Source organism: Haemaphysalis longicornis, unplaced genomic scaffold (genome assembly GCF_048455015.1).
Source record: "Haemaphysalis longicornis isolate Haplotype H1 unplaced genomic scaffold, Haemaphysalis longicornis Haplotype H1 scaffold_6, whole genome shotgun sequence".
Lineage (NCBI taxonomy): Eukaryota > Metazoa > Arthropoda > Arachnida > Ixodida > Ixodidae > Haemaphysalis > Haemaphysalis longicornis.
In genome coordinates this window covers 32,706,341-32,726,430 of record NW_027526407.1, presented here as the reverse complement: position 1 = coordinate 32,726,430, position 20,090 = coordinate 32,706,341, and the positions used below count along the sequence as shown (strand labels likewise).

At 43.0% G+C, this 20,090-nt stretch overlaps 1 protein-coding gene across 1 annotated transcript in view; it reads left to right on the top strand.

Moving 5' to 3' along the window:
* The first annotated feature begins 2,269 nt into the window (after window positions 1–2,269).
* Window positions 2,270–20,090, top strand: part of LOC144141476 (venom metalloproteinase antarease TserMP_A-like) — a 31,611-nt gene continuing 13,790 nt past the window's right edge. The window contains exons 1-9 of the mRNA XM_077673031.1: window positions 2,270–2,505; window positions 2,820–2,995; window positions 9,568–9,663; window positions 11,456–11,582; window positions 11,703–11,756; window positions 16,070–16,188; window positions 17,882–17,953; window positions 19,162–19,304; window positions 19,740–19,789. Coding sequence (XP_077529157.1) covers window positions 2,439–2,505; window positions 2,820–2,995; window positions 9,568–9,663; window positions 11,456–11,582; window positions 11,703–11,756; window positions 16,070–16,188; window positions 17,882–17,953; window positions 19,162–19,304; window positions 19,740–19,789 — 904 coding nt within the window. The 5' untranslated portion in view covers window positions 2,270–2,438. The remainder of the gene's footprint in view (window positions 2,506–2,819; window positions 2,996–9,567; window positions 9,664–11,455; window positions 11,583–11,702; window positions 11,757–16,069; window positions 16,189–17,881; window positions 17,954–19,161; window positions 19,305–19,739; window positions 19,790–20,090) is intronic.

Below are 20,090 nucleotides of genomic sequence, written 5' to 3'. Positions count from 1 at the left end.
CATCGGCCTTTGTTGTAAATGAACTAACCATAAAATCCATGGTTCCTGTGCCGCATTAACTTGAACAGAGACCGTTTTGCACAGATCTTTTGATTCGAATTTCTTATGTCATGCAGCAAATCTTACTTTTGTTTTGCCGGCGTGTGTGTCTGACCATGTTAAACCCTGGTGGTAGATTTTTTTTTAAAAACTGAAGCAGCTTTTCGCCCATGTGTTTGACCCGAGACGGGTCGAGCACATGGGCGGAAAAGCACACGTTCCCGCACGACCTTTATGACCTTTTAAAAAATTACCTCTTTTACCTAAATAACCTTCCAAAGCGTTTCTATGTGCAAGGTGTAAAAATGCACCTCTAGGGTTCCTGTTGCCGGCTTTTGCAATGTCCAATAGTTGTTTCCACAGGGAACGCCCTACTGTCATCTACAGTGTCATCATTAGAGCTCATGGTTTGCTTTTGGACCCGAAATAAATAAACTATCTATAAAATAACTTGTAGGGTCTGTATACTGGATACAAGATTGCTTGCACTTTTAGAAGAGCCCCGTATTGAAAGAAATCATTTTTAGGTAATGAAGGTTCTGCTCAGTGCCAAGAAACGTGAGCTTGGCAGGAAGGAAGGAAATGTAGTTTATTTTCCCGAGCACGTCCATGACACCTTCTTTGCAAGCTGTGAACAAGGGCTCCTCCCCCCTCGACGTCAGAAGAAACTGCGTCGATGCGCTGGGGTTGGCTTGGGAAAACATTATTCAGTGACTAGACGTTCGAATGCCCAAAATTAGTAGGTTCATGACTAACCAACCAAAGACGGAAGAAATTACCGCTTGAAAAAAATACTCTCAGACGTGAAAATGATTAGAATTTTATGACCCAGGGTTTCTGGGTGGTCACTCTGTAACCCAAGTTTAGCTAGTTAACAAAACAGCTTTACCGTAGCAGTCCACCGAATAGGTTTTGACGGCAGGGTAATTTAATTACGGACGCTTGGACTTGCTCTGACAGCTTGACGAACAAAAGTTCTCGACCGCATCTTAAGGGACCAGCTAAGCGAGAAAAAAAAAATTACTTCTTGCTTCTTTATACCTCTTATTGCCGTCACCTTTCGCCTTCAGGGGCTGGTAATCAGAAAAATTGACATCTCCGAACTTTTGCAGTTCGGACCTGCTGGCGTTCAGTAATGATGAATGAAGGGTACTTCTACAGAGACGCGATCTTCGCGTTAATGAAAAACTTCATCGTCGGACATTTTAGCGCTCCCTCTGGCGGGAAGGACTGGTTTAAAATACGGGTGGGATTAGTGGAACTTCAAAACACATGACAAACTATAATTACCGTGTAGGAAAGGGATTCGTCCCTGGCTAAATTGCCATTGTCCAAGGACACCGAGAAAGCACCCAGTATGTGACCTCGAAGCTGAAGTTGTAACAAACATTTGCGAACATGCCAATTATTTTAGATTAGCTGGCTGAAAGTAGTGAACTGAAGCTTTAACTCCATTTCAAGCAAATTTGAATGGCTTGAAAGTTCGGTCACACCTTAGGTTCACAACACAGGAACCACTTTTGACATGTGTATGCATGTAACCGTGTATTGCAGGGAATATCTATAGAAGCAAAACGCATAAGCATCTACTCGAAAAAGTTTGCAATATTGAAGATTATTTCCTGAAATAAATACAGTGTGTACTAAAATCCAGAAATTGCCAACCGCAGTTGACGTCACTTCTTTGGCAGGACAGCTAAAACAAAAGGGCTTGTCAGGAAGGCTTTTATAGAGCATTGAAATGCAAATTTGGTTTTTGGGAGCTCCTCAGGAAAAAAACGAAAAAAAACTAAATGGGAAAAATGGGAAAAAACGATATTTCCTCAGGTGTTTTTGTTCAACATCGTTTTATATAAAGGCCACTGCTTCGAAGTTTAGAGCATTGCAAAATCATTGCCCGATATGCGTCATCGCCCTGACCACTACATATTGACCTCCATTCTAAAGGGAAACGCCAGCATCAAAAAGCATGAGAACACGTCTCGACTTGATCTGGTCCTTGCTTCGTGACCAAACCAGCGCAGCATGGCACGTGTCAAACAACCTTCTGCATTATCAGCTAAAAAAACGTAGGAACACTGAAGTATTTGATGGTAGCTTTTTGATCCACTTGAAAGCTGCATAGGAGGTTGAAAAAAGAGCATATTTTGAATCCAAAGCAGCGTATCTGACAGATTGCTTCACCTTATTGCTGACTTTTGTGACTGTAGGCACAAAACAACTCAATGACACTTTGTAAACAACACACTATCGGAAAACAAACTTACAAAAATATTGTCCCGGAACCTGGAAGAGGCCGAAATTTATTCCACCTCACACACCACTGTTGACCCTTATGAGCGAACACCGGGTCGCTGTTCGCCAAATTTATACTACGCTTCTGAGCCTTAAGTGCATCAATGAGGAAACCCTTGATTACCACGATATTCACGGTGATAGCCGCCAACGTTGTACGCCCAGTGAACTGCAAGTATCAATTTTCAGATGTATTTGTTTACCTGTAAGCACTACTCCATTTCTCAGTGTCGCAACATAACAAGTTGTGCACGACCATAGCAATCATATTGACTAAATATTTTATCACGTCTCAGACTCCATTTCGTTTTCAACTGAATGCTTCAAAGTCTATGTATTGCATTATTGAAGACTGCAGATTGAGGAAAATGCGTATTTGGAAGCTAAAAAGGATTTGTCGCCTTGCCTGAGCTGTGCACTTATGTTTCCGGTAAAAAAAGAAACAAAGCAAGTGTTTGGCAATACCCTTCCGCTTTCCCTCGCAGCATTGGAAAGCTTCAACATTGCTTACCCGCAACTGTTTAGGAGTCGCGCTGAGAATGGAAAGGCACTATTGCGCGTCACGGATACGATGACACTAAGCCTGGCGAAAAGCACCGTCTTACACCCCGACTTCTTTCTTCGGACATTTCGCGCTGGGACTGTACCGCAGCACACGTACGTAAGTATGTTGTTCCTACATTAAAAGGTTCCATGGCTGCGAAAAGCTTTCGTCACACGGAATAAACAACGCTGTATTTGTGGTTACAAAATGTGTTCGCTTTGGGCGCATCCATAAGTGTACTTACAAATTTGGGAAGCAACATCTCGTCTAATGCTGCCACATTTCTGTGAATTTCCTTGTCCATTCCTCACTGCGAAAACGAGACGAATCGTTTCGGACATTAATTTTGCTGAAATCCTGCATGATTGTAAAGACGAAGTATAAGTTCTTTACAGGAATGAAAAGTGATGTGTTTCTTGTTTTCGTTTTTCCTCTTTGGAGTGTTTTCAACTCGCTTGTAAGTGAGCAATGACTCAAAGAATACGTTTGTTTGCCAAAGTTTTCTTCTTCGCGCAAAATACATGAGCCCATGACAAACCGGGCTGCATGGTGACATTTCATACATGAATGTATATCTCGATGGGCCGCCCATTCAAACATGCTACTGCTTCATATCATATTCGTGTAATTAAATACTATCCTTCAACATCCGTCAACATCCGTCATTTAGCTGCAAATTCGCAGCTTCGGTGTGGCTCTTGGGGCAAAACGATCTATTTTGTTGCTGCCAAAACTACGAAAATAGGTACTTTTGCCGCATGAGCGGCACCGCAGCTGCGAATTAGCAGATAAATTCACACCATGTCGAACGGGCTTTAATCATATGACATGGCTACAAAAGCCGGTAACAAAGCTTACAAAATGTTTAAAACATTCTGTACGAGCCCCTTGCTTAATAAATATGTTCACCAGGAGGGGTGGTAATTAAGACAGGCACAACAGCGGCAACTCCAGCATTGTTGAAGGCACGGTAGCACCGTGCAGAGCCAATGAGTGGAACACAAGCACGTTCCCAGTTCGGGTCAAACGCGCCATCAACGAAGTGCTCGTGAAACTCGCGCCATAAGTCGTATATGTAACGCTTAAGAGTTTCGGTACTCTCAACCGTCAGAGCAGCCTTGTTCGTTCGAGTCGCTAGAAATGCGATTTGGCAAACTCGTGCCAACAGAAAAACGGCCCTCGTAGCTGAATACGCCTGGCTGAATGAAGTAGTGTGCCGGTGCGTTGCGCCAAAGCTCACGTCCGATGCAAACTTTCAACAGGACGTAACAACAACTATCATATACAGCCTTGGTATTCCTCGCTTCCCAAGCAACGGCCACTCAGGCGTAGTTGTCAACGCATTAATCTGTTCTATAAGGAAGCCAAAACCAGCTAAAGGTAGCTGATTTCATTCTTGTAACAAACGTACTAGCTTCCACAAAGTTCCGCACAATGTTGCCCGATCGAGGTAGTCCCAGAGAGGCACATAAAGGTCCGAAAAGTTATCTGCTGAATCATCCACCAAACGCTCCCTGAGTTCCCTGAGTAATCATCCACCAAACGGCTGTCGTGGCAACAGGCGGTAACGGAGCGCACGAGGTTTAAAAAAATGGAGTACCTCTCGCTTATACGTACATAATCTTCAGCACACAATTTCCTCTAGTCTGGTTGCCTGGTGGTGAATGCCGATGATATCTGAACATGTGCACGTAAAATAGTGGTGGACGAGATGCCACAGGTGTAAACTTTGACCGATCATACCATGAAAATATTTTCCGTATCCCTAATAAATGGTGTACTACCAAGTCAACGGTTATAACTTATTATCTAGGATTGTACATGTTTAAGGCTATATAAGGTGGTACAGGTTTAGGATGGATATAGGACTACCGCCATATATCCATCACTTGTACGGTGTCAGGTTCAGGGGACAATGTTAACTAGAAGAATAAGCTCTGTGAACGAGACTAGTTTTAAGTGCGAATGCACTTCTTAAGCGAGCCTGAATCGTCCGCCGCCGTAGTCCGCATAGCAACAGCTGCGGGTGCGCGCGCTCCTCGTCTTCCTTAGCAACGGGGGGAGATGGGCGCGCGCTGCCTGGCCGCTGACATGGCACATGCCCACGTGGGGGATTGGCCAGGAATCGGGCGTGAGAAGGGCTAATGCACCCGCTTAAAGGAGTACTGACACGAAATTTCAAAGCTGAGATCCGCTCTAGCAATCAAGTACAACGACAACACAAATAGGTGTCTGTGAATAAATGCATCTTTCTTTCTTTGTAGTTGTGTGTGTGTGTGTGTGATCTCTCTTTCGCGAACATTACCGAACCACGCAAATTCAACTCGTGCATTCGCACTTTCACATTCTTCCCCTCGGGGAAATGCGGGGAATTTTTTTATAACATTCGAAACCCAAACAATATGCAAACAATGAAAGAAAGAGCAATGCGGAACTAGTAACAAATGAGGAGGAATACAGAAACTATCGCAAAAGCAGTATAGGAAACCAACACGGGTTCAATCACAAAAAGTCACCATTCGGGAAATAAGGTGAAGGATGCAGTAAGTGGGTATTACCGGCACAGGTCCGTGGCAGCGTTGAAATGTTCACGTAGTGTATCGATGCCGTGGCAGTGAAGCGCGCTCCGAGCTCCCGTCACCGTCGTGGCGAACGCACCCCTCTTGAAGTGCCGCTGTGTTCAACTGATGCCCGGCGAGACACCCCTTGGGGCACAGAACGGGTCCGCTCGCCCGACCGCCGCGCGTACCGGTCACGCTCCACACTTCACAGCCTCGGTTCTCTCTCGGTGTTCTTTTTGGTCCACTTCTTTGCCGCCGGCAGCTGTCGCTGGCCGCTTCTCACTTGCCGGTGGCCGCCGTGAGCTCGTGCCGTGGTCGCAAGCACTCCGCGCCCTCGACGGTGTCGATGAACTTGGCGCCGCGTGCATTGCGTCTTCTTCTTTGTCGTCGATTTTTTTATGTCTTTTTGTCACGTGCTAGTCCTTTTTGCTGATGCGATTTCTTCGCATGTCAACGGTTCACGAAATCGTGGAGCATATAATGTGCAAACGGCTAGTAGAAAATATTTAAAATTATTTTTTACAGCGAACATGGTTTGTGAAGGCGCCTGTCAAAGGTCATGCAAATGTTTGAAACCAAGCACAGTTTCGCATAGCGACTTCATTGTCGGGACAAGTAAATGTCATTTGGGTTAGCAATACCAAACTCATTGGAAAAGTTTAGGCGTATAATATACATTTACGAATTAATTCATGGATTGTTGATTAATTAATCAACATTGTTAATTAATCAGTTTGTTGAGATAGATGACGAGTGTACCTTCTGAATTCCTGCATCACCAGGTGCGCCAACTTTGTTTCTGGTATATATTATTGAAATTACAACTGATGTGCATGTAATCATTGAGGCTCGGTTGCGTACTGATTATCACCTTTTTTTGCTGCGCCATACGTTTGTCTGATCAAAAATCCGATCTGAAAAGTGTTTCTGTGTAAAACGGGTTTCTTATCAAATTAGTCTTTATGTCTTATTTATAACTGGTGCGAAAAATGGTAACAAATAAAAAAACTGCGTTGATATTTTCGTGCGTGAATAACCATAAATAAAGTGTTCTACAAAATTAAAATATCTTGGCATACCAATCGTCAGTAACCTAACCTGGAATGAACACTTCGAAAGCTCATGTGGATCGGCCAAGCTCAGGCTTGGATTTTTATGACGTAAATTAAAAAATGCTGTTCCAGATATCAACCTTAAAGAACAGACTACTATTGTTACACCAAGTTTAGTATGCTAGTGTAATTTGGAACCATCAGCAAGAGTACATAGTAGATAAATTGGAACGTGCTCAGCGAATGTTGTCTCGGTTTACTTTTTCCGATTACAGCACCACACACTCGGTAACTACCATGGTTGGCATAGCTGGTCTCGCTACGTTGGCTATACGGTGGAAGAACGCACGTTTGAAGTTTTTGTATCAGCTTTATAACAAAAAGCTGAACTTGGATTCTAGTTTGTATTATCAGCCTCCTGGAAGATTTTCACCGCGAAATATTCACGCTTTAACTGTCATGCCTTATGTGCCTTGAGTTGATGCCTTTAAGCCCTCTTTCATAGTCAAGACAATGCTTGCGTGGAACAACTTGAACTCCTGTGTATTTCAAATTACAGCAACATTAACTCCTTTGAAAAAAATGTAAAAGCGTTTTTGTGTGAACTTGTGTTTTGTATACCCATCCAGTAACAGCTCGGAAAAGCTCAGAATATTGGGAAAAAATAAAGACAAGCATTTTTTTTTCAATAAGACAAATACGCGATCACTGGTTTAAAGCATTCCTTCTATGATTTAGCCTGATAGATACTTTCTATGTCTTGAGAACCGCGTGTTGCTTGCGCTCTCATTTTGTAGTGTAGTTGCTACATATTCCTCTCGAACGAGCGCCTAGGCCAATTCTTTACAAGGGTGGCGGCAGCGCTTTAAAGAAGGCGAGAAAAGGCAATGCTGCCTTTTTTCATCCTCTTGTTCTCAGAGGATATCTTGTGGTCACAAGATATACTTCCTGCTTGTCTGTGATTCTTTAGGCCTTGAAATTGAACGGTAAAACATGACGTTTTGCTGAAATGACGTTGTAGTGTCGAACAACGCTGTTTCCGTATATTGACTTCTTAGGCACGTGCGAAAGTTTTGCGCTGTCATGCGGTTTCTGACGTCAATGGCGCGCGTTTCAAGGAAGTAGAGGACTAAAAATTTTATAAAGCCTCTGCATTGCTGATTCAGCAATGCTAAAATGAAATAGGAAATGAAATACTAAGGTTAGAAGAATTTAAAACTTGACCGCTAACGCCAAAGTGCGCAGATCGTCCTGCGACAGTCAACCTATAGCTGCAATTGTTGAAGACCTTTCAGGCAGCTTTGGCTATTTTTACCGCAGGCTCACTTTCCCGGCAAGCGAAATGGCAACTGGTCATGTGTACAGCAGCCACCTTAAGCCACTTGACCGCAGTGAATATCAAGAGTCGCTACTCTGCTCAGCAAACATGGATGTCTCTAGTGCAGATGATTTGTTAGCTCACTGTTGGGGCTGACTAACTTCTATCATTGGTTTTCTGTTCTTCTAATTGACAAAGCTGTCACACATTTTCTCCGTAATATATTTAAGCTGAGATGAGATAAGAATGTGACTGCCCGTTTGTACTGGAAGCGCATAGAAAGATCGCGCAAATGATTCAGTGAGCCCTCGCAGCGCAAACTTGGTCACTATTGTGGCGTTGCTTAACCTGTCTATACCATATACGCAGCGCAAAAAACCTGTCCTCCACAACTGAAGCTTTCAATAGAGCGCGAGGTGCGGTACCAATTGCCAACTCTGGTAGATTTGCTGGAATTTGAGTTTCGAAACTTGACTTTTAATTTCAAAAAGGGCATTGCGAGGTGCGGTACCAATTGCCAACTCTGGTAGATTTGCTGGAATTTGAGTTTCTAAACTTGACTTTTAATTTCAAAAAGGGCATTGCAAACACTGCCTATGCACGTCACACAGGTGAATTCTCTAAAGGAATTTTGCTCCGAAATTAATGGCCCTGCATGAAAAATAGAATTTTTGTGCTACCGAAAGGGGTATTTTCAGGAATAGGCCTCGCTACTATTCCTCTGCTACGTATCAGAATGAAACCTCGAGTGTCACGCAACCTTAAAACGATAAAAAGAAACACAATTTTAAATGCACCTTCTTAGGTGAAGTCATCAATACAAAAACCATAATTTACGTCCTGATAGAATCGATTGGAACATTGAGAACGCTGAAGTACCCCTTAAAAAGGTTCAGGGGAAAGGGCACCCTTGCTCTAACTGATGACGTATTTTTCTTACTAAATATAAAGACAGAAACATATTCATCTACTATGTTTAGGCTTACTCTTATGTATTCCAGACCCTCTAACGAGATCAACAACAAACTACAGGCACGCGTCTGGCCCTAATTGTAGCTCTGAAACAATAAACGCATAATTTGGGCCTCGTTTATTAATTACGCTTCTTTGTTCTATTATATGCAAGCAAAATAAAGCTGATCTGGGTTTGTACATGTAGTAGCAAATAAGAACACTGCAACGCTGAAGTTTTATTCACTATTGGCAAGCTTACATAAGGAAGTATCGCAAAATTGTGTTCCTTGTTAAAGGGGCCCTGCAAACTTTTCTTAAACTTTTTTGAAATCCTAAATGCTTGCAGAACGTTGTCACCCAACACACCCAGTACCTCAGCCAAACATTACTCTCTATGCCCATCAGATAATTTGGAAACTAGCTCAAAATATTTTTCGCTCTTTCCCGGTCCAGACGTTCTTCGACCGCTCGAATTACGTCACTAAGACCCCGTAGCGACTGTTGGCCGGTTTTCCTTCAGTTGCAGCATTGAATGCTTTTCGGTAGCAACTCTAAAAATAAAGCCACGAAAAAAAAAGCAGAAATGGAAGGCGTTTCTGGTGCGACGAGCAAAGCACGCAGTCCCGCTTCATGCTGGCGATAACTGTAGCTTTCACAGTGTTTCCAGACACGAAGGAAAGAGTGAAAGCGTTTACCGAAAGTGTTGCAGGGTCCCTTACGACAATGAACCTGAATAATTTGTGATTACGCGGTATATTCCCCGCGCATGTGCTAAAATTGTTCCATAAACGGTTTCTCTTTCAGTTCAACACCGATGTCCTCGAGGAGGAGCTGTACCACGACGAGCAAGCCATGGCTTCGGTGCTAGTTTCAGAACGAGAAGGTGGAGTCTTAAGAGTGGTCTGTATGCTCTTTTGTACTAAACTTGACGAATAGAATTTTGTTTCGAGGCGGCCAAATCTTTAAATTCGTTAATTATAAACCATCGACTTGCGCGTCTCAGTGTATTCAGAGCAACAAAAAAGAGGTTTATAGAACACGTTTCCGTATGGTAAACTGCATAGTTCCCAGCTCAAGCTGAGAGACCCCTCAACATCTTTATCTTGTCAACAAGTCAAACACCAGCACTTTACTTTGACGAAAGGGACAAAAGATTGACGAAAGGGACGCACTCGCTGCAGTGGCAAATAAATAGGGACACCATGGCATCCACTGAAAATGGAAGCACTGATTTTGTCCAGGTATGCTATCACCCCTCTTTTGCTCTGCCACAAAAATATCGTCCTTGATCTTCAAAATTTTGCGCACAGCTGCCGTGGTCAGCTGAGTTTCAAAAGACAGCTGCATAAAATAGGTTCTTGTTTAGGCTGTAGCTCCCCGCCAGATCCCATACTGTCGCACTATAATTCTGCCGGGAAATATTGAAGCTTACGTATGTTACATTTGGCTCTGTACATATTGTCGCACGTTGCATGGTATCAGCCCTATTAACCCGTAATAGGGTTCCATTAGCACCAACATGACTCATGTTACAAGCATGACTTTCCTCAATCTAAAGCGGGCGTACCCAAACTCTACATGAAAAGTTGGTGATAAATCGAGGCACAGTTTTCGCTTTTGAAAAAACCGTACCACCTTGGATTTAAGCTGAACTCGCTAAAAACGCTACTCAGAGTACGTTTCTCATTTTGAGGTAAAGTTCACGTGCGTTCGCTGAAGCGGTAGCGGCTGGTGGCTAACGAAATGCTGTCGCAGTAGCATACTATGCTCGCCGTAATGGTGGTGGTTTGCTGGTGGCAGTAGTAAATCCAGCATTAGATGTAGAAAACGTAGAAGCTGTAGGTGCAACTATAACTGTAGCAGTAGCAACACAACGATTAGTGGTAGTAATGATGCTATATTCTGTACTATACTGGACTACCGTAGCAGGCCTTAGTACAGTCAATATCAGAAGGCGCTAAAAACCGTAGGATATTTACTGTTCACACGAAGAGTTTTGGTGTACATCAAATTGACACAATATTCGAGGTGCGCTGGCGTCCGGTTTCTGCAACGCATTGAGGTTAACGCAACACCGAGTTTTCATATTTCTTAATTTCATTTTTATATTAAAACTCAGTATTTCAAGGACTAAGACTGTAGTCATCCTTTATTCGCTTTTGGTATCGTGAAAGGGGAAATTCCCATCAGGATGGGAATTTCCTTTCATCAGTCCACACCCCCCTTATAATGTAAAGGCTACCCAATAAATCATTCATACGGATCCTCATTATTCGTTCATGACCATCTTCAGATATCACGCTCGCATCTTATTGAGCAACTTATGTATCAGTCCCGTGATTACACAGTGAGGTCCCATAGCTATTTGGTGCTTTTCGTGCCGCGAAGGACGATGCACACACTTACTGTGGACTTCCAAGTAAACCGCCCCGATTACTACTGCTTGAAAACAGCTTGATATAAGCACGGTATATTACTTACTCATACCTTGAAGCTCATATACGATTAACACCTGTGCTACACGGCAAATTTCAATTGACAGCTGCACGCTCGCATACAAGTGCGCCCTATGCATTCGCAATTGGGGGACTTGATTGGCAATTGGAGCCCCAGGCCAAAGCTGTTCAAAACTTGTCCTGCTGAGGTCAATACGGGCACTCACATGGAATCGTAATTTTCTGCCATGCTGCAGGAGGGCCTCTTGGGGCCCAATCTAAGAATAAAACCTCTGAAGTCAAGTCAGCGAGCCCTTAATGGACCTATTCCTCACGTGATGGAAGTGATTGAAGATGGAGACCACGATGATCCCTCGCGATATGGTAAGATAAGTGGTTGGGAATGTTTTCCTCCGTGGGAAAAACGGGCAATATTTATTCGAGTGATGCTGTATGGTTGTTTGTTGCCGCCATTTAACAATTTAAATGTATTCATACTTACAGGCGCTCTTGAAACAGGAATCAACGTCACTTTGTCGTCTCGTCAGGATCCATACAGTAAGTGAAACACTGCTTTTATTTTTTACACCACGCTCAATACAGTTCCCTAATTGAAAAGGGCCCTTAGCAGAGTTAAGAGACACAGCTTTTGACCAGAGATGCTGTTAAATCATGGAAATATTATTCGAAAGTCCCTCCATGCTTCTTTGTACATTGTTATAGAGCACACCGACAAAGTAAAAGAAATTTTCTTTCGCTAAAAATTATTTTTACCCGTCGACCGAACGAGTGGGCTCTTTACAACGGCTATGCAACCTCAAGATAGCATCCAAGTTTCAATATGCCAGCGGCTCAGCTTTTCGGGATTAGGGGGACCATATCGGTGATTGCCTATTAAGGCTGCATATTCATAAAGAAAGTGTTCTTAGAGCACATAAGTTATGGAATGTATAAGATATCCGTAAATTTACACGTTTTGCAACACACGTGCTTGTTAAATGAACCTAAAAGTGAAATTGATAAGTGCTGCTCGCTATAAACCTGTTTAAAAGACGAAAACCACAAAAATTGTGTCCAACCATGCCTGTCAGTAAAACAACGTCGCCGCGAGGCTAGCTTGGGATGGTCACGTGAAACTTCAGTCTTCCGATGGCATAAGAAGCACAAACGTGGTTGCTGCAGAGGGATCCTCAGTCTTTCACAAAAATGTCGTATTGCTTTCTACATCGACGTTACGGACTCCGTCGAGTATTGCACAAAAGACGACCTTCATCTTTTTCCTAGTGGTTGCTTCCACGGATTTTCTGATGTGTATTACAATGTAAAAACCTGCACATTGTCAAATAAATATTACAATGTAAAGAGTCTTCCATTTCCTTGTTTCCTTCTCATTTTATTCACATTTGTAGACACTCCTTTCGTTATAACGACCTTTAAGGTACAGGGTTTGTACATATAGAATAAATGGATAACAATACTAGTATCAGCTCAGTCATATCTTTATGGGACGGCTCTTGATAATCAACAATGAGAAGATAGATGACCAAGGCCAATGTTCTGTGGGCTCTTTTGAAGAAGACGAAAGACGTTGGCTATGTTCACATTACTCGGTACTGTAAGCAGTATGAGCACATTTAATTTCACCGTCACTCCCCATAATATCTTGATAAAGGTTCATTTCACCGAAGGTGATGGAGGCGAAAAGTGGAAACGCCCGTGTGTTCGAGATTTCGGTGCACGCTAAAAATCCCCAGGTGGTCAAAGTTAACCCGGAGCCCTCAACTACGGCGCGCCTCATCACCCACGTAGCGTCGGCGCGTTAAACCCCACAATCAATCAATCAATCAATCAATCAATCAATCAATCAATCAATCAATCAATCAATCAATCAATCATTTCACCGAGGGTCATTTGTAACAACGTTTTGCGGGGAGCCAGCACAAATTACGTAAACAACATTGCCGTTTGGACATATACAGTCAAACCTTGATATAACGAGGTTGTCAAAAATTAGCATTTTGTCGTTACATCCGGGTTTTCGTTACATGCAGGTTTCGAGTTATAGCTCGCGTGAATGAAGCCGAAACGAAACCAACATGCTAAACATCAGTGATGCTGAACTCACCCTTGTTCAAGGACATCTTTCACGCTGAAAAACTGGGCGATTTGTGTCAGCTGCTACTACACGACCCCCGTACTCACAAACGTAACTTAAGGATCAGTTCTGCTTTTTGATACTTTGCGGTGCCTGAACGGGTTTCAAGGACCAAACTTAAGCCTAAAGGATGCCTTTTCGCAAAATTGATACTCTTTTCCGCACTCAAAATTGCTGAGGGCATGTTAGCTGGTACACTGTACCGGGCGGTGACGTTGTTCGTTCTCGACGGCGGATATGGCCTCTAGAATATCTAGTCTGGCTTGAAAAGGCAAAACTTTTCCTTTTCTGGCAGCAGAACTCATCTCCGAAGAACCGACACCACAGATATCAGTAGAGACGCGCGACTATACGCCGACACACAGGCCAATCACGTAACCGACACGGCACTCACAGGTGGAAACGCCCGGGAGATTGCGGTGCGGGCAAAATTTACTAAAATGGGGCAATTCGGAATCTGATTTTTTAGAAAAAGTGCAAAAAACAATGGCTCAACAGTGTAGGGAATTCGTTACATCAAGGTTAACCGTCGCAACTTCTTCGTTACATAGAGGTCGCAAACACATGGGCTTCAATAGAGGTTGAAATGGAGAAATAAAAAACTTCGTTAAATCCAGGAATTCGTTACCTAGAGTTTCGTTACATCCACATTTAACTTTATAACACTTTTAAGCAAGCATCGGCACAAGGTGCAGAAAATTATTTCGTTTCACTATTTTGCCGAACAGTGTTTCCACGATTTCTGGCTCGAAAATTAGCTAGGGCAATGAGTAAGCTTCATCAGTTTTTTGTTGTTACTTCTGCACCTGCTGAAATATAACCACATTAGTAACCGCAAATATTTGCTACAGTCAACAACACTTCACTACCAGAATGTATGGCCCTAGCTATGAAAGAATTTGTCTAGGCAAACGAATTTAGTAGAAACCTTAATCGGAGGCATTTATAATTGTGGAGACTAACTTTCTGCATACTTGGCTGTATTTTATATCATCATGATTCTTTCAGATGGCGCAATAGGATTAAGTTGAACGCAACCTGGTTAGACATGAATTTCCATAAAATACACAGAGCATCCTAAACTCGTCAAACTTCTGTCGTTGATACAGACGTATTGGTCACAGTGTTTCAGAATATATTTAAGCACTGTTGTCAAACAAAAAACCACTGTCAAGCGAACAAATATTATTCGGTCGCGTTGTATTGCAAAAAAGTCGGAAGCTTGCATTTCTGACCATTCCAAAAGAATGTTGCTGATGTTCGATAGCTCCATGATTTTACTGCTGACAATTATCTAAACAAACATCCCCAAAGATTGTTTATTTATTATTTCATTATTACTCCTGGAGCAATTTGTACTACCTCGCAATCAGCAAAGACAAACTTAAATACCCAGGAAGACACATTAAATCATCGCGTAAAAACAAGGGCGCGCAGAACAAAATTCGTAACCAGAAATTACAAGGACACTCCGGAAGTCATTCGTGATTCATTTAAAACAAGCGAAAGCATCAGCCTGAACTGCGCGTGGAGATGACAGTAGAGATACACTGCCGGAATCACCACAGTCTGGCAGCCACCACCCCCTGGTGGCCGTCACTTCCAATGGCGTGGTGATGACTGCCTGCGCTCAAACTGCAGTCGTCGCAACGTTCACATCATTGCTCACTGACGTCAGTGTCACCGCATTTTGGTAGAAGTGGGTTTGTAAATCCCGACAACGTGACGAGCACCATGAATGCCAGCAAAGTTTAACTGACACAAGCCTTCCGATTACGGTCGTTTGAGGAGCCAATTCAGTTTCACAGGAAGTACCAGGTCTGTCGGGAGTGCTCCGAGTAGTCTGAGGGTTAAGCTGTCGTCTGGAAGCCGAGCCCAGGTGCGGGATGGGTTGTGAAGGCCCCTGTATTTATGGGGCTCTCGCCGGATTTCCTTCATCGTCAGTTGTGCCTCGAAGTGGCTGTGTTTCTAACACCGTTCTAAATGCAGACTGTGTACAAACAGAACCAAAATGAACAGCAGGAAGGAAAAAAAAGTAAAACTACCAAAGGCTGCGAGGAAAACAGTGTTACTCAGCACAGATTGATTAATTTTTCTTCTAAAACTAAAAGATTCATCGCATTCTGCCTGTCGCGAAGAATTATCAAAATAACAGGCTATATAAACTGTTTTACAAAGCACGGTGGCTGATGAAAACAGTCGCGGTGTGAAAGCTACGGAGATAATAGATGGAGGTGCAAGTAAACATAGAGTAGTGTCCTGGATACTCCCAGACCCAACTCGACTCACTGGGGTCCGTCAGCGTTTGTTATGTGAAAGCAAAAGGCGTCTTTAAGGCTTCATTATTCCGGTCATCGTAAGAGCGTAATTTCTGATACGCATACTCGGGGCGTGGGAGGTCAATTTGTCTGACTGGTTTTGCTTGGAACCCAAAAAACAAGAAGGTCGCCTCAGGTTAAAGTGCGCCCGTTACCAGCAATGTATCGCATAAAAGAACAATGTAACGGGAAATTCGTTTCAGAATAACGTGTCTACAGCAGGAGCGCATGTAGAATAAAACGGGGCCAACCTTTGATATCTGAAATGCAAGTATGTAGTCTACGGCTTTCTCTTGGTCCAAACGCTCAAAAACCTCAAAATACTTTCTCAAGTCTTCACTGTAGAGAGAGTTGCTGATTTTATTTTTTTTTCGTCATTCCTGCAAAATCACCGGTAGCTCAAAACCCGAATGTGAAGATTTACCCGGAAATTCTCGTAATTTGTGACTCAACCTTCCGAGGTCAGTTCACGTCACTAAGAAAGCTCCTTTACTACATCCTCATCGTCGTGAACGCGGTAAGTTCTTGTCCATATTATGCATGGTGCCCGCATTCATGCACACCGAGCAATTCCGTTGGTTACAATTCCCATCTTGTAAAGCACAAATCCTTACTCATTTAGGAGTACTATGAACTGGGCTGTTTTGTGATGAGTCATTCCCCTACTCCGCGTTACAATGAAGACTAAGGAAAATGCATATACCACACATGACAGCGCGCAAGCTAAATAACTTTTTCTTGTGTTTCAGTATGCAAACTGTGGTTAAAAATACCCAATCTCAGTAGTAGCCCTGAATGTTCATTAACACTATAATACATCATCCTGCGAACGATCCAGGAAGACGTCTGAATGCGACAAGGATGCGGAGACTACATTAGCAAAAAACCCTCCACCGTGTCCTCAGCCGATCAGCAATCATACGGAGATGTTGATACTTTGCGCCTTACCGACGATCTTAATTATCGCGGTAACGTAGTCTATGCCCCTGCTTAGAAAAGTCGAAATTTAAAAATGTGCGCCACTTGAGCACCCTATTTTCTGCGGGTATCACTATCAAAGGGAACACTCTCCGCTTGGAGTGCTTCGGTATCAAAGCCGGAGTCGTAAGTTTATCGAGGCGAAAGGGACCCAGCCGGCACTGATGGCAGAAACTGAGTCTTGAAACTACCTTTAAGTTTATTTACCCGGCGAAGCAATGAGACCGCTATGAAAGATCAGTACAGGTTTTTATGCAGTCATGAGTGAAAGAGTGTGGAAGAGTGTGGAAGAGTGTAGCCTGTAATGGTTTTACAGTACGCAGTGCTTTGTATTCGAACTAAGGTTTATATTATTTCATCTTGAATAGTTGATTCTGTTACTTTTATGTTCGCCTATGTGCACGGATTTCCGCTGCCTGCCAGGCGCTGCCTTTCAAGCCTACTGTGGCTTTGGCAGGCCTGTGACTTTGTACAGTTTTCCTGTTCCGTGTAATCAAAGTATTATTATTATTATTACGCCATTTGGCCAGCGTCGTTTGAAATAACCCTAAAGCGCTACAGTGCTGTGCAGCTTAAACAAACCCAGTGGGCGCAGTACGAACAGCAGTGGGTTCTTCTATCTTTACGTGTACTTTCGTAACTTCCTCTGTTTACCCGCAATTTTTACTGCTATAAAAAGAATGTGCACTAAATGGGAGCGCACCTAACTCGTTCGGCAAGCTTATAAGCCCTGCCTATATTTGTGTTTGCTTTTGTCGGCCTCAGCCAAGCGCAGAGCTGCCAGATATGAAATCATGGGTTCTGCTGCGGGAAATTAGCTATAGTGGGTTGCATGGCCTTTCTCTTTTATTCTAAATATGCAGCTTATTTGAGCAATGTTTACGTTAAATGTGGCGTCAGTATGATTATAACGAGACAATCTTTCGAATGAACCAAACTTGTGTTTTGTCTGCATGGCCCCTTCCAGAAAATTGAAAGATATGGGCCAACCAGACCAACCCTAATAAATTATTTCGTTCATAACAGTGTCATTAAAATAATTTAACAAGTGGTAGAGGTTGCAAAACATCAGAAATCATTATGCCATGCAAAGTTCCCTTCTAAGCTTGATGAGGAAGAGCGTTCGTGCTAACAAGGAGCGTATTCGTGAGGTTTCTTTTCCGAGCTTACTTTTCCAGAACGCTAGTAACCTGCCTGACAGCAGTCTGCCTGTTTCTGTGGTTTCAAAATAGATCAATTTGCGGTACAGAACTGTAACAGAACCGGAGGTGAAGATCAAGCTGCGCGCTCTTGAAATAAAAACGGCAAGTAAAAACTTTTTTCTATTTTTTTGGACATAGCGTGATTGTCTACCGGGCAAGGGTAATGCTAATAAATTCATGAAACAGAACAGCGTTAATGAAATCACAGCGTGATCATAGTAATAGAGCTCTTGTCAGTAAATTAGGAAGCGGGACCTTATAGCGTCTCCTTATGAGGGACATTGATGTGCCTTCCAGAGAGTTCACCGGTGGGAATGTTTATCCCTGTCCTCAAAAAGGAAAAGGCGTCTCATTCGTTTCTGGCGTTTACGATGAGCGTATTCACAATGAGTGTGTGAAATGGAGAGTTGGACATAAGCCCGTCTGGTCGGGAGAACACATGACAAAAATTAAAACTGGCACCGACGATAAAAGTTTACAAAACAAAGACGTTTCGGTTGTGCTCAAGGCTTCCAGTCAAAACGTCTTTGTTTTATAGACTTTCATACACGGCTTCAGTTTTAATTTGTGTCATCATAAAGAGTGCCCGCATGCGTGTGTGTGCGTGTATGTGTACCAGAACAGCAATAACTTGTTATCATATTCTGCATTATCGCCGATTGTTTCCACCTAGAAATTTACACCGTTTTTTTCAAACCGGTTGCTGCTGGCAACGCTCATTGCAATGAATGATGCGTCTCCAAGTATTGTCAGTTACGCTGGACAATGCTCACCGAAGTTAACATGTGCAGCTTATCATGACTATTGTGGGTTGTTTTTGTTTTAAATCGAGTCAAACTTAATTACGGATAGGCGTTTCAGATGTTACGGTCTGAGACCAACAAGCCACAAAAATGCAGCTTCTCTGAGTTTGTGCCCCCTAAAAACTATGTTCATGACAGTGCACATGATAGAAGCATGCCTGGTATAGATACCAGAAGTCCTCTTCAGAACTAATTGGGTGGTTTACTAAATGTGATATTTACGACGGTTATAACGGCCTAGTATAAGTTACTCCGGAGTCGTAAAATACCAGATTGTACGGATGATGACAGAACAGAAAAATTGGGTCTGCCCAGCAGTAACAATGATCTCAAATATTTTTTTAAAATGATTATTTATACCACCCAAAAATAAAATATAACGCTAGAATATACCATATTTTCTTTTACTATAGTAGCCCTGGAAAGGTCTAGAAAGATGCGCGAGTTTTTCCTGCCGCGATTCCCATTGTGTCTGAGTAATTTTCGCGCCTTGCCTGTCGCCCACAGTATTACAATGAAGAGTTTATACTTCGTGTCAGCGAAGACTACAAGGCTATCGACAGCTTGAAGTCACTGGCCGAACTGCGAAACCACGTTTTAAGAGACCCCGCTACCTACGTGGACTACGACATGGTTTACGCTATCACTGGGTGAGCTCTAACTGTTTGCCAAGACTACTTACTGTTGGGGCATTAGTAGTGCAGAGAGAGAGAGAGAGAGAGATTGTAAATGTTTATTGAAAGGAAGAATAGGTCGGCCTGAGAAAGTGATCTTGGACCGGCTACTTCATATCTGTGGGAGGGTACTGGGGATAAAAAGAGAAGGAAATATGAAATGTATGGGAAATGGCAATGAAAGCGAGAAATTAACTATGTACAAGCAGTAAAACCAATAAACGTCTCACATGCGACGAGGAGCTGAATCAGATGATTACAGTCCACTTCGCAGAACATGATTATCGTGCATAAAAAAAAAACAATGAGATGCTATTTTGCAGTTTTGCGAAAAATTTAGTAGTGCAGAAATGAGCATTCCGGCATTTATGGCTGACCGTCCTTGCATGCTCTTCTTTTCTCGGTGATAAGGCTCGACATGGTAACGCACAGAGGAAGCCGCGTGGAGAGAAGCATAGCGGGTAAGTGACAAAACACCTGGGCCCCTATAGCCAACTATTTCGACGTTATGTCCTTCTCTGTGAAAGCGGACGCTTCGATTTTTTCTTTGTTTCCGAGAAAAATCGACTCTCGGAGGAGTCCCCGACCGCGCTGTTTCTCCGAGAGGGAGATAGAAGTGCGTTGAATGTTTCCACGCAGCTTCCGGTAAGCAGAGTAGGTGCCCAGAGTAGGTCGTGCTCCGTTGGGATGGGAAGTCATGTGAATGCCCGAGAAAGTCAACAAAAGAAATGAAAACACCATAGAAAGCAACAAAATAACAGT